Below are 14,687 nucleotides of genomic sequence, written 5' to 3' on the forward strand. Positions count from 1 at the left end.
TTGGAGACTCGAACAAGAACCTGTCGCCAGCTGGGCCGAGAGTCGAAGAGATTAAGAAAATGATGCGCGAATTCAGTGATGTCAAAGTGTCATGGGTGCGTCTATCTGCAAATTACGCCGCTCATAAGTTGGCTAAGGTAGGAGCGGGGAAGAACTTTGCAAGTTTTGGCTGATGGTGACTTCAGACTTTGTTTTAGATCTGGTCTCTGATGGGATCCCAGATTTTTAAATATAAATATACCGGGGCGATTGATACTTAAAAAAAGAGAAGAGGAAATTACACCCGTGACTGTTTTACGATGGAATACCAATTGAGGTTTAAAAGAAAATTTCTAAACAAAATGTGGGCGTGCGATTTCCCTACCGCATCCCGATGAGGGCAGGCCTGCACGAGTTGCGTGTGAGTTTCAAAACAAGCAAACAAAACCTGCGCCACCTGCGCCACACGGCGCAGTTAATCCGCCCGGCGACGCATGCGCCGGTGGGACTCGAGGACCAGCCGTCCTGAGCCGTCTGCTCGCCGGGCCCGCGGCGGCAGTTAGAGTTCCGGATCTGGGGCTGTGCGCGTGAAAGCGGAAGCGCGATGTGCGGGGCGGCGTTAATCGGGCTGTCGCGCAAAGGCATGGGCCGGTAACGCCGACAGACTGGACCGGGCCCCGCCCGTCCCTTGGTCGTCCGTCCTCCCACGAAGAAGTGACGCGCGCGCGCCTGGCCCAGCCCCAGCCCCAGCTCAGTTTAGTTGGTGTCGTGCAGCCGCCATCAATTCCTCACCTAGTCCTAAAAATAGTTCTCAAAAAAAAACCTAGTCCTAAAAATCAATTATCTCTAATGATTTAGCCATGGATTTAGCATGCAATAAATTAATTATCTCTACCGATTGTATAGCTACGGTGAACCACCTGAAGGAGGAGTACCTGGGGAGCTCAGCAGTATTGATTGAGGAGATCAAATGAGATGACTTTCTTTGCCTTCAGTGAAAGTGATCCATGAGGAGAGACATCTGAATGTAGAGGAGCATCTTCAATAAATGATGCATTTTACATCATTAAATTGTGATTGGAGTTAAATATAAATCACCAAAAAGTGGTCTTTTTCACGAAAATCTGCTTCTGAGCTCGGGCTCAGATGATCCCACAATCCACACCGATGGTTTGCATCAAGATTTGTGCGTCTTTCTGTATTTCTCGGTCGTATATCTCGTTCTGTGGCGCGGTGGACTGGAGCATTTATTGTTACGCAGGGTTTCAACACCGTCGCGGGACAGATAGAGGATGGATGGCTCGTCATCTTATCCGAGCTAACGTCGTCGCGGGACAGGTCTATGAAGGATGGCTCGGCACCTTTTCCTGAGCCACATGGCGCTTTTATTCCGCAATGACTAACTGGGTTTGAAATTTGAATCGTCAAGTTGCGTGGGGCAACAACCACGCGGTCGATGCACACATGTTGTCCAAGTGTTGGTACGTCAGTCGCGAATACACCCAAGGCAGTAAAGCTTGAGCAAGGGAAAAAACAAACGCCTCAATTTGAAACCACGTTGTTGTTTTCCAGACAACACCAACTGGTCATTCAGTTCTACCCTCCCCTTCATCGCTCGTTGGTTGTATACGTTTTCAGTGACGACAAGGAATAGCAAGTTCAGATCATCCCTTCACAATTCAGAGAACCATAACCATAAACCACAACATCAGCAAGAAATAATGCTTACGAATTTGTTCACTCAAAGCTAATCAGTATCCGTGCTCACGGATACAAAAGATCAATTCAATGGGTGCAATCACTGTAACTTTAATTTTAGCATTCAAATTGTTCAGACATCCATAAAAATTATACATGGCCAAGGATAGACATGTTGTGAAATTTTCTTCAGTTATCAAATTGTGCAGACGACCATAAACATTTCAAGAACACAAATGGTTACGATTTCTTATCATATTATACAGTCATATCATACAGCTAGGAGTAAAATTCAGTTTAGCTAACAAATTGTTCAGAAAAGCATATAACCTTACATGTGCTCAACGACACAACTCTGCGTCGTTTCAAATAAGGACAGCACAACTCTGCGGTTCCTTCTACCAGTAGGCGGCCAAATTTCTCAAACATATTCCTAGTATATATTTTGCTGGCATGGCGCTCTATCGCAAGGTTAGTCCGCCGCACGACGCCGCCCTGCCAAAACAAAGACATTCACAGAGACGAAATCAGTTCATAAGCACAAACTGTTAAAAATCAGGAATCTTAGTTTTTGAATGGCAGCAATGTATTTACAATCATTGTCCTCTTTTCCTCATAGCTTTCATCGCGCTTCCGGTCAAATTGAAGTCTCATGTATTGTCAGACGAAAACATGCATTGGGCTTGCAGGGGGCATGTCCGTTTTCAGCATGTGGTTTGCACTCTCACTCCTCTGTGTACTCGTCATTTTCGCACAAAACACACCTCTGAAATATGGTTTCGCCCATTTATGTCTTGTCTCATATAGTTGGGTCATATAGTTATGCCCCCTCAAATTGTATTTATCAAGCAGCGCATCCCAGGCTGATTCAAATTCTTCCTCAGTTAGCATGTGGTTAACAACTTTGTGAAATTCAGCTTGAAAATCACATTTTTTTGTGTAAAGCCACCCTAGTGTTTCTTTCGCCTTTTTCAGAACATGCCACTTGCACAAACGGTGGACAGTGTTCGGATAAATTTTCTTGATTGCAACCTCCATAGCCCTGCATTGGTCCGACAAAAAATCATGTTTAATCAGAAACACAAATGATGACCTTTTTGCTTTCAGCTTTTTACTTTCGTAAATGATGTGACTGTCCTGTGCATTCGGAGGGGAACTCTTACAAACAAGGAACTGAAAGCACTTTTATGTGTTCAATCATTCACCTGTTAGTATTGTTTTAGGTGCAGGTCCGCTCATCATGCGAATGAATTCTGAAAACACCCATTCAAAGCTCTCTTCTTGCTCGTCACGCATCAGCACGCCAGCCAGGATGATACTCTGGTAGTGATTGTTAACTCCGACAAATAAACATAATGGCATGTCGTACAAATTTGTCCTGTATGTGGTGTCGAATGTGACCACGTCGCCAAAGAACCTGTACTGCATCCGTCTGCTCCCATTAGCCCACATGAGATTCTTCACCTTGCTGTCTTTCTCGGCGAGCACCACATAGGAGAAACCAGGGTCACTCGACCAGATGTCGGCAAACACCTGCAGTGTCTTCCGTAATTCATCTTCAGCCTGTTCACGACTAATCTTCCCACAAATGTTCCTGAGTGTCCTTTTCGTGAAGGGCACCTTCTCAACTGAACCAAAGAAGATTCCAATTATGTTGTATACCTTGCCAAGGTTGATGTAGTTCTCCCTCAACTATCTTATCAAATCCTTGGTATACACGTCTATGTGTTTATGAGACGGCCAATGCACTTTCTCTCCCATTGTAAGCGACATCGAATGATTGTGGCTCGCCTGGTGCTCTGTTATGTACCAACTGTTGTCTGATGCACATAGCAGCCTGATCAGAGCTGGGCACTTGCACCTGCAGGACCTGCTGTTTTCAGCGTCTGGTTTCCCCTGCATATCATACATCAATGGAAGTCAACAAAAAAAACCCAGCAATTTGATCTGTACAACCAAATTCAGTACATGGGTCATTTCTTTTTATCTGAATCGAAATGCTCACTCACCGAACACCCACAAACTATCTGCTGCATGCTTTTTGTCGTCTCGGCATTGAGCCTGCTTTTCCCATATCTTATGCCAAACCCGATTTCCCACAAATACAAGTTATAGAAATCGTACGCCCCCCCTAGCGAGTCAAAACTAAGACCTAGCTCAGGTCGGACCACACTCTTGTCTGGTTGCTCATCATATTTACGTATTGACAACTCGAGGGCGCTCATCCTTGATGGACAGGGCACACGGTCCGGTGGCGCACTCCCCAAACGAAGCCTGTGGTGAGTTGCAAAATGCACAATTTAAATGTTCATTATATAGAAAACTAACCCAAATCTGATTACTACAAATTCTGGATTTTATTATATCACTGCTTTTTGACATAATTCCTTCAAGAACATTTGTTCCAACCGCATTTATCCCCATACGGTCTTGCAAATAGAGGAATAGCATCTTCGATGGGCCATCATACTTTTCTGTTTTTGCAGAACCGCACAGACTAAATTCTGTACACACAGGAAAAACTATAAAAAACCATTTGAGAGTTGATAATCGTACCAGCAATTTTTCCAGTTCTAAGTTCTCTTGTTAGAGGTTTGGTGTAACCAGTACTTTCCCCCAAATGGAGAAACAAGCTTTTGTTCATGTGAACATTGAACCACAGATCAAACGTAGGTACTCTTGTAACAGCAAAAACAGAAACTAGAGATGGTTGTTCTCTGAGCTTCACCTCTTAGTCCAGTCGGGGCCTGTGGATTGACTCTGCCCGATGATTGGGCAGACCTCGTCGGAGATTCATCACGTCTACGGGGGGCACCTACTTCAGCGTCAGTTAGCACACCTCCGCACACCATCTCAGCTACCCCAGAATCAACGTCTGCCTGACCAATCTCCGGACTCGCAGCCCCCTTATCCAAAAGGTACATGAGCAAGACTGGATCCGGATGGTCAACATTATCTGCATACTCCTCCCGCACTGGGAACCTGCATAGAAAACGGCGAATCAGCCGCATGAAGATTTGCTCTCCAACGCAGATCAAGCTTATCGAATCTTTTCTAACAGGAGAAATTCGGCACAGATCTGGACTAGAACGAACCTGTCGACCACATCCAGTAGGAATTCCATTCCCTCAGTGTCCATCCGCAGCTAGGCCAACGGTGAAGCAAAAGCGACAGAACCCGCGCGGCACCACGCTAAAGCGGCCCCGGTGACCTCTCCTGCGTACTCCCTCCTTACCAGTTTATAAGGCTCATTTCAAAATCGCCAGATTTCCAAAACATAAGGCTCAATTCGTGGTCCACTCGGTTAAAGCGCTGCGGTCGTTTCGATCCCTACGCTCGCAATTAATTCGCTGGCTGCTGTTCTCGTACGAAGAGAAGTGGCCGTTACTCCTTTCCTCTCCCTCGCTGCATGCCTGCATGCATGCACCACCCACTTCTTTAAAACGACTCGAAGCACTCGTGTTCTTTCACCCACCCTCCTGTACTCTTTTCATCCACATACGAAACGAGAGCAGCAAAGCGATGTCAGATTGGATTCCGGAAAGAAGATGGAGATGTGGGAGAAGAATGGTGTGGCTAAACTTGCTTGCTGCCCACCACTTTATACTGCAGTGCATGTACGATTTGCTACGGCGGGAGAGGCAGTGTTCGAGTTCGCGGCGCCAACGCTGAAAAACCAAAAATTGAGCTAATGGCACCAGAGGATTTTGGCGGTGCTTTTTTCATTTGTTGTTTGGCGCCGTGCATGCAAACCATGAAAATGAAACTGGCCTATGCATGCGCCATGCAGATGAGAGAGAGAGGTGGGAGAGACCGCGCGCACGGGCCGGTTTAGTTTTGAGGTCAGGCGGGAGAAAGCGCGCGCATGCAGTAAGTTCAGAGCGGAGGCGAGAGAGAGCGCGCGCATGCAGCCGTTAGCGCGCAGCATAGAGCACGCGGGCGCTGGAGTTATTGCATCGGGAGTCGAACGGGCTGAGAATTAATACTGCGGCGCGTACAGTTTTCGCGAAGAAAAGGCAGAAGGCTCATTGGACACTTTCTAAACCAGCTTAATTCATCCCAGCCAATAGACATTTCCCTTGGTTGGTGAGATTTCAGATATGAGCCTTATAAACTGGTAACGAGGGAGTATTTGTCTTCGACGGCGGCGAGAGGCCTCTAGAATGAGCCGGAAGCGGCTCAGACACCGAACCCTGTCCTGGATTCCTTATCTATTCCAGGCCCAGACAAAAAAAGCTGACGTCTAGTCCCACGGCCCACTCTTAAATGCACGGTCCTGGTCCACGGCCCATTCCGCTTAACCGCGACGCCAGTCTGGCAGCGACGAGCCAGCCCCATTACGGGCTACTGTTTCATACCGTATTGGGTGTTTTCCTCCTTTTACCAACGCTCGCACAGGAGACGCCAGCTGGCTTTATTCGAATCCCAAGTCTGGAACGGACGACGTAGATTATGGGTGCAGCTGAGCCCGAGCTCCAAATCGACGCACTCTCTTTTTCATGACTAAATCTTCAACTACAACCGACGATGTAAAACACATCACCAATAGCTAGTGCTTCAAAAGGTGATGTAAAATACACGAGCTCCACAACAGTCGCTCCACGGCCAACGACAGGACGGGAGGTGGTGTGGGAGGAGGCGCGGCAGCAACAACAGTTGCACATGAAGCAGCAGCTACCGCGACACCGATGAGGAAGCAACAACAGCAACCGCCATGGGCACCTTCTGTTGGAAATATGCCCTAGAGGCAATAATAAAAGTGTTATTATTATATTTCTTTGTTCATGATAATAGTCTTTTTATTCATGCTATAACTGTATTATCCGGAAATCGTAATACACGTGTGAATACATAGACCACAATATGTCCCTAGTGAGCCTCTAGTTGACTAGCTCGTTGTGATCAACAGATAGTCATGGTTTCCTGGCTATGGACATTGGATGTCGTTGATAACGGGATCACATCATTAGGAGAATGATGTGATGGACAAGACCCAATCCTAAGCCTAGCACAAAGATCGTGTAGTTCGTATGCTAAAGCTTTTCTAATGTCAAGTATCTTTTCCTTAGACCATGAGATTGTGCAACTCCCGGATACCGTAGGAATGCTTTGGGTGTACCAAACGTCACAACGTAACTGGGTGGCTATAAAGGTGCATTACAGGTATCTCCGAAAGTGTCTGTTGGGTTGGCACGAATCGAGACTGGGATTTGTCACTCCGTGTAAACGGAGAGGTATCTCTGGGCCCACTCGGTAGGACATCATCATAATGTGCACAATGTGACCAAGGGGTTGATCACGGGATGATGTGTTACGGAACGAGTAAAGAGACTTGCCGGTAACGAGATTGAACAAGGTATCGGTATACCGACGATCGAATCTCGGGCAAGTAAAATACCGCTAGACAAAGGGAATTGATATACGGGATCGATTGAGTCCTTGACATCGTGGTTCATCCGATGAGATCATCGTGGAACATGTGGGAGCCATCATGGGTATCCAGATCCCGCTGTTGGTTATTGACCGGAGAACGTCTCGGTCATGTCTACATGTCTCCCGAACCCGTAGGGTCTACACACTTAAGGTTCGATGACGCTAGGGTTATAAAGGAAGCTTGTATGTGGTTACCGAATGTTGTTCGGAGTCCCGGATGAGATCCCGGACGTCACGAGGAGTTCCGGAATGGTCCGGAGGTAAAGATTTATATATGGGAAGTTCTGTTTTGGTCACCGGAAAAGTTTCGGGCGATATCGGTATTGTACCGGGACCACCGGGAGGGTCCCGGGGGTCCACCAAGTGGGGCCACCTGCCCCAGCAGGTTGCGTGGGCCAAGTGTGGGAGGGGACCAGCCCCTAGGAGGGCTGGTGCGCCCCCCACAAGGGTGCAAGGCGCAAGGGAGAGTGGGAGGGGGCAAACCCTAGTCCAGATGGGCCTTAAGGCCCATATTGGTGCGCCTCCCTCTCCTCTCCCCTCTTGGCCGCCTCCCCTTTGCCATCTAGGGCTGGCTGCACCCCTTGGGGGTGGGAAACCCTAAAGGGGGCGCAGCCCCCCCTTCCCCCTATATATAGATGAGGTTTGGGGCTGCCATAGACATGAGAAATTCTCCCTCTTGGTGCAGCCCTGCCTCTCCTCCTCCTCCTCTCCCGTGGTGCTTGGCGAAGCCCTGCTGGATTGCCACGCTCCTCCACCACCACCACGCCGTTGTGCTGCTACTGGATGGAGTCTTCCTCAACCTCTCCCTCTCTCCTTGCTGGATCAAGGTGTGGGAGACGTCACCGGGCTGTACGTGTGTTGAACGCGGAGGTGCCGTGCGTTCGGCACTTGATCATCGGTGATTTGAATCACGACGAGTACGACTCCATCAACCCCGTTCACTTGAACGCTTCCGCTTAGCGATCTACAAGGGTATGTAGATGCACTCTCCTTCTACTCGTAGCTGGTTTCTCCATAGATAGATCTTGGTGACGCGTAGGAAAATTTTGAATTTCTACTACGTTCCCCAACAGTGGCATCATGAGCTAGGTTTATTGCGTAGATTCTTTGCACGAGTAGAACACAAAGTAGTTGTGGGCGTTGATGTTGTTCAATATGCTTACCGTTACTAGTCCAATCATGTTTCGGCGGTATTGTGGGATGAAGCGGCCCGGACCGACCTTACACGTACTCTTACGTGAGACAGGTTCCACCGATTGACATGCACTTGGTGCATAAGGTGGCTAGCGGGTGCCAGTCTCTCCCACTTTAGTCGGAACAGATTCGATGAAAAGGGTCCTTATGAAGGGTAAATAGCAATTGGCATATCACGTTGTGGTCTTGCGTAGGTAAGAAACGTTCTTGCTAGAAACCCATAGCAGGCACGTAAAACATGCAAACAACAATTAGAGGACGTCTAACTTGTTTTTGCAGGGTATGCTATGTGATGTGATATGGCCAAGAAGAATGTGATGAATGATATGTGATGTATGAGATTGATCATGTTCTTGTAATAGGATTCACGACTTGCATGTCGATGAGTATGAAAACCGGCAGGAGCCATAGGAGTTGTCTTAATTTATTGTATGACCTGCGTGTCATTGAAGAACGCCATGTAAACTACTTTACTTTATTGCTAAACGCATTAGTCATAGAAGTAGAAGTAGTCATTGGCGTGACAACTTCATGAAGACACGGTGATGGAGATCATGATGATGGAGATCATGGTGTCAAGCCGGTGACAAGATGATCATGGAGCCCCGAAGATGGAGATCAATGGAGCTATATGATATTGGCCATATCATGTCACAACTATATAATTGCATGTGATGTTTATTATGACTATGCATCTTGTTTACTTAGGACGACGGTAGTAAATAAGATGATCCCTTACAAAATTTCAAGAAGTGTTCTCCCCTAACTGTGCACCGTTGCTACAGTTCGTCGCTTCTAAGCACCACGTGATGATCGGGTGTGATGGATTCTTACGTTCACATACAACGGGTGTAAGACAGTTTTACACAGCGAAAACACTTAAGGTTAACTTGACGAGCCTAGCATGTACAGACATGGCCTCGGAACACGGAGACCGAAAGGTCGAGCATGAGTCGTATAGCAGATACGATCAACATGAAAATGTTCACCGATGATGACTAGTCCATCTCACGTGATGATCGGACACGGCCTAGTTGACTCGGATCATGTAATCACTTAGATGACCAGAGGGATGTCTATCTGAGTGGGAGTTCATAAGATGAACTTAATTATCCTGAACATAGTCAAAAGACCTTTTGCAAATTATGTCGTAGCTCGCGCTTTAGTTCTACTGTTTTAGATATGTTCCTAGAGAAAATATAGTTGAAAGTTGATAGTAGCAATTATGCGGACAGTAGAAAGCTTATGTCCTTAATGCACTGCTCAGTGTGCTGAACCCCAAACGTCGTTTGTGGATGTTACGAACATCGGACATACACGTTTTGATAACTACGTGATAGTTCAGTTAAATGGTTTAGAGTTGAAGCACTAAAGACGTTTTCAAAACGTCACGGAACATATGAGATGTTTCAAGGGCTGAAATTGGGATTTCAGGCTCGTGCCCACGTCAAGAGGTATGAGACCTCCGACGATTTTCTTAGCCTGCAAACTAAGGGAGAAAAGCTCAATCGTTGAGCTTGTGCTCAGATTGTCTGAGTGCAACAATCACTTGAATCAAGTGGGAGTTGATCTTCCAGATGAGATAGTGATGTTTCTCCAAAGTCATTGCCACCAAGCTGCTAGAGCTTCGTGATGAACTATAACATATCAGGGATAGACATGATGATCCTTGAAATATTCGTGATGTTTGACACCGCGAAAGTAGAAATCAAGAAGGAGCATCATTTTTTGATGGTTGGTGAAACCACTAGTTTCAAGAAGGGCAAGGGAACAAAGGGATACTTCATGAAACGGCAATTCAGCTGCTGCTCTAGTGAAGAAACCCAAGGTTGAACCCAAACCCGAGACTAAGTGCTACTGTAATAAAGGGAACAACCACTGGAGCAGAATTACCCTAGATACTTGGTAGATGAGAAGGCTGGCAAGGTCGATAGAAGTATATTGGATATACATTGTGTTGATGTGTACTTTACTAGTACTCCTAGTAGCACCAGGGTATTGGATACCAGTTCGGTTGCTAAGTGTTAGTAACTCGAAATAAAAGCTACAGAATAAACGGAGACTAGCTAAAGGTGAGCTGACGATATATGTTGGAAGTGTTTCCAAGGTTGATATGATCAAGCATCGCACGCTCCCTCTACCACCGAGATTGGTGTTTGCGTTGAGCATAGACATGATTGGATTATGTCTATCGCAATACGGTTATTCATTTAAGGAGAATAATGGTTACTCTATTTTTTGAATAATACCTTCAATGGTCTTGCACCTAAAGGAATGGTTTATTGAATCTCGGTCGTAGTGATACACATTTTCATGCCAAAAGATATAAGATAGTAATGATAGTACCACTTACTTGTGGCACTGCCATGTAAGTCATAATGGTATAAAACGCATGAAGAAGCTCCATGTTGATGGATCTTTGGACTCACTCGTTTTTGAAAAGTTTGAGACATGCGAACCATGTCTATTGGTGTATATGCATGAAGAAACTCCATGCAAATGGACCGTTCGGACTCACTTGATTTTGAATCACTTGAGATATGCAAATCATACCACATAGGCAAGATGACTGAAAAGCCTCGGTTTCAATAAGATGGAACAAGATAGCAACTTGTTGGAAGTAACACATTTTGATGTGTGCAGTCCAATAAATGCTGAGGCATGCAGTGAATATCATTATGTTCTTACTTCACAGATGATTCGAGTAGATGTTGAGAATATTTATTTGATGAAACACAACTCTGAATTATTGAATGGTTCAAGTAATTTCAGAGTGAAGTAGAAGATCATTGTGATAAGAGGATAAAATGTCTATGATACGATCATAGAGATGAATATCTGAGTTACGAGTTTTGGCACACAATTAAGACATTGTGGAAATTGTTTCATAATTAATACCGCCTGGAACACCATAGTGTGATGGTGTGTCCGAACATCATAGTTGCACCCTATTGGATATGGTGCGTACCATGATGTCTCTTATCGAATTACCACTATCGTTCATGGGTTAGGCATTAGAGACAACCACATTCACTTTAAATAGGGCACCACGTAATTCCAATGAGATGACACCGTATGAATTATGGTTTAGAGAAACCTAAGTTGTCGTTTCTTAAAGGTTTGGGGCTGCGACGCTTATGTGAAAAAGTTTCAGGATTAAGCTCGAACCCAAAGCGGATAAAATACATCTTCATAGGACACCCAAAACAGTTGGGTATACCTCCTAATTCAGATCCGAAAGCAATATGAATTATTTCTAGAATCGGGTCCTTTCTCGAGGAAAGGTTTCTCTTGAAAGAGTTGAGTGGGAGGATGGTGGAGACTTGATGAGGTTATTGAACCGTCTCTTCAACTAGTGTGTGGCAGGGCACAGGAAGTTGTTCCTGTGGCACCTACACCAATTGAAGTGGAAGCTTATGATATTGATCATGAAACTTCGGATCAAGTCACTACCAAACCTCGTGGGATGACAAGGATGCGTACTACTTTAGAGTGGTACGTAATCCTGTCTTGGAAGTCATGTTGCTGGACAACAATGAACCTACGAGCTATGGAGAAGCGATGGTGGGCCCGGATTCCGATAAATGGCTCGAGGCCATAAAATCCGAGAACGGATCCATGGACTTTGGTGGACTTGCCCGATGATCGGCAAGCCATTAATATAAATGGATCTTTAAGAAGAAGACGAACGTGGATGGTAATGTCACCGTCCATGAAGCTCGACTTGTGGCGAAAAGTTTTTCACAAGTTCAAGGAGTTGACTACGATGAGATTTTCTCATCCGTAGCGATGCTTAAAGTCCGTCGGATTCATGTTAGCATTAGTTGTATTTATGAAATCTGGCAGATGGATATCAAAACGAGTTTCCTTACCAGTTTTCGTGAGGAAAGGTTGTATGTAATACAATCAGAAAGTTTTTGTCGATCCTAAGGATGCTAAAAGGTATGCTAGCTCCAGCGATCCTTCTAAGGACTGGAGTGAGCATCTCGGAGTTGGAATGTATGCTTTGATGATGATCAAAGATTTTGGGTTTGTACAAAGTTTATGAGAAACTTGTATTTCCAAAGAAGTGAGTGGGAGCACTATAGAATTTCTGATGAATACATGTTGATCAGAAATGATGTAGAATTTCTGGAAAGCATATAGGGTTATTTTGAAAGTGTTTTTCAATAGAAAGCCTGGATTAAGCTACTTGAACATTGAGCATCAAGATCTATAAGGATAGATCAAAATGCTTAATAATACTTTCAAATGAGCACATACCTTGACATGATCTTGAAGGTGTTCAAGATGGACCAGTCAAAGAAGGAGTTCTTGCCTGAGTTGTAAGGTACGAAGTTAAGACTTAAAGCTCGACCACGGCAGAATAAAGAGAAAGGACGAAGGTCGTCCCCTATGCTTAAGACGTAGGCTTTTCAGTATGCTATGCTGTGTACCGCACCTGAAGTGTGCCTTGCCATGAGTCAGTCAAGGGGTACAAGAGTGATCCATGAATGGATCACAGGACAGCGGTCAAAGTTATCCTTAGTAACTAGTGGACTAAGGAATTTTCTCGATTATGGAGGTGGTAAAAGAGTTCGTCGTAAAGGGTTACGTCGATGCAAGCTTAACACATATCCGGATAGCTCTGAGTAGAGATACCGGATACGTATAATGGAGCAACAATTTAGAATAGCTCCAAGTAGAACAGTTATTTGGAATAGCTCCAAATAGAACGTGGGAGCTACATCTAGGAGATGACATAGAGATTTGTAAAGCACACACGGATCTGAAAGGTTCAGACCCGTTGACTAAAACCTCTCTCACAAGCAGAACATGACCAAACCCCAGATCTCATTGAGTCTTGATCACATGATGATGTGAACTAGTTTAGTGACACTAGTAAACTCTTTGGATGTTGGTCACATGGTGATGTGACCTGTCAGTGTTAATCAAATGGTGATGTGAACTAGATTATTGACTCTAGTGCAAGTGGGAGACTGTTGGAAATATGCCCTAGAGGCAATAATAAAAGTGTTATTATTATATTTCTTTGTTCATGATAATAGTATTTTTATTCATGCTATAACTGTATTATCCGGAAATCGTAATACACGTGTGAATACATAGACCACAATATGTCCCTAGTGAGCCTCTAGTTGACTAGCTCGTTGTGATCAACAGATAGTCATGGTTTCCTGGCTATGGACATTGGATGTCGTTGATAACGGGATCACATCATTAGGAGAATGATGTGATGGACAAGACCCAATCCTAAGCCTAGCACAAAGATCGTGTAGTTCGTATGCTAAAGCTTTTCTAATGTCAAGTATCTTTTCCTTAGACCATGAGATTGTGCAACTCCCGGATACCATAGGAATGCTTTGGGTGTACCAAACGTCACAACGTAACTGGGTGGCTATAAAGGTGCATTACAGGTATCTCCGAAAGTGTCTGTTGGGTTAGCACGAATCGAGACTGGGATTTGTCACTCCGTGTAAACGGAGAGGTATCTCTGGGCCCACTCGGTAGGACATCATCATAATGTGCACAATGTGACCAAGGGGTTGATCACGGGATGATGTGTTACGGAACGAGTAAAGAGACTTGCCGGTAACGAGATTGAACAAGGTATCGGTATACCGACAATCGAATCTCGGGCAAGTAAAATACCGCTAGACAAAGGGAATTGTATACGGGATCGATTGAGTCCTTGACATCGTGGTTCATCCGATGAGATCATCGTGGAACATGTGGGAGCCATCATGGGTATCCAGATCCCGCTGTTGGTTATTGACCGGAGAACGTCTCGGTCATGTCTACATGTCTCCCGAACCCGTAGGGTCTACACACTTAAGGTTTGATGACGCTAGGGTTATAAAGGAAGCTTGTATGTGGTTACCGAATGTTGTTCGGAGTCCCGGATGAGATCCCGGACGTCATGAGGAGTTCCGAAATGGTCCGGAGGTAAAGATTTATATATGGGAAGTTCTGTTTTGGTCACCGGAAAAGTTTCGGGCGATATCGGTATTGTACTAGGACCACCGGGAGGGTCCCGGGGGTCCACCAAGTGGGGCCACCTGCCCCAGCAGGTTGCGTGGGCCAAGTGTGGGAGGGGACCAGCCCCTAGGAGGGTTGGTGCGCCCCCCACAAGGGTGCAAGGCGCAAGGGAGAGTGGGAGGGGGCAAACCCTAGTCCAGATGGGCCTTAAGGCCCATATTGGTGCGCCTCCCTCTCCTCTCCCCTCTTGGCCGCCTCCCCTTTGCCATCTAGGGCTGGCCGCACCCCTTGGGGGTGGGAAACCCTAAAGGGGGCGCAGCCCCCCCTTCCCCCTATATATAGATGAGGTTTGGGGCTGCCATAGACATGAGAAATTCTCCCTCTTGGTGCAGCCCTGCCTCTCC

General features: G+C 45.8%; 1 protein-coding gene across 2 annotated transcripts; it reads right to left on the bottom strand.

The window, feature by feature from the left end:
• Positions 1 to 1,936: 1,936 nt before the first annotated feature.
• On the bottom strand, positions 1,937 to 4,916 carry LOC123110521 (uncharacterized). 2 transcript variants are annotated; one of them, XR_006453449.1, is made up of 5 exons: positions 4,773 to 4,916; positions 4,406 to 4,659; positions 2,883 to 3,573; positions 2,272 to 2,719; positions 1,937 to 2,172 (listed from the first exon to the last, which is right to left on the bottom strand). XR_006453449.1 is itself a non-coding variant. In XM_044531059.1 (3 exons), the coding sequence occupies exons 1-3, from the start codon at positions 4,814 to 4,816 to the stop codon at positions 3,557 to 3,559; spliced, it is 315 nt and encodes a 104-aa protein (XP_044386994.1). In that variant the 5' UTR covers positions 4,817 to 4,916; the 3' UTR covers positions 3,063 to 3,556. The 2 variants fall into 2 exon arrangements, 1 of the variants encoding a protein (XP_044386994.1); XM_044531059.1 differs by lacking the exons at positions 1,937 to 2,172; positions 2,272 to 2,719 and having other exon boundaries at positions 3,063 to 3,573.
• Positions 4,917 to 14,687: the final 9,771 nt, after the last annotated feature.

Source organism: Triticum aestivum, chromosome 5B (genome assembly GCF_018294505.1).
Source record: "Triticum aestivum cultivar Chinese Spring chromosome 5B, IWGSC CS RefSeq v2.1, whole genome shotgun sequence".
NCBI lineage: Eukaryota > Viridiplantae > Streptophyta > Magnoliopsida > Poales > Poaceae > Triticum > Triticum aestivum.

What these genes read in the sequence shown, in the direction of transcription:
- LOC123110521 (XM_044531059.1), bottom strand. Translation starts at nt 4,816, where the DNA reads ATGGACACTGAGGGAATGGAATTCCTACTGGATGTGGTCGACAG. An exon ending in CTACTGGATGTGGTCGACAG is followed by an intron (nt 4,660 to 4,772) that starts GTTCGTTCTAGT and finishes TTTTCTATGCAG; the next exon opens with GTTCCCAGTGCGGGAGGAGT.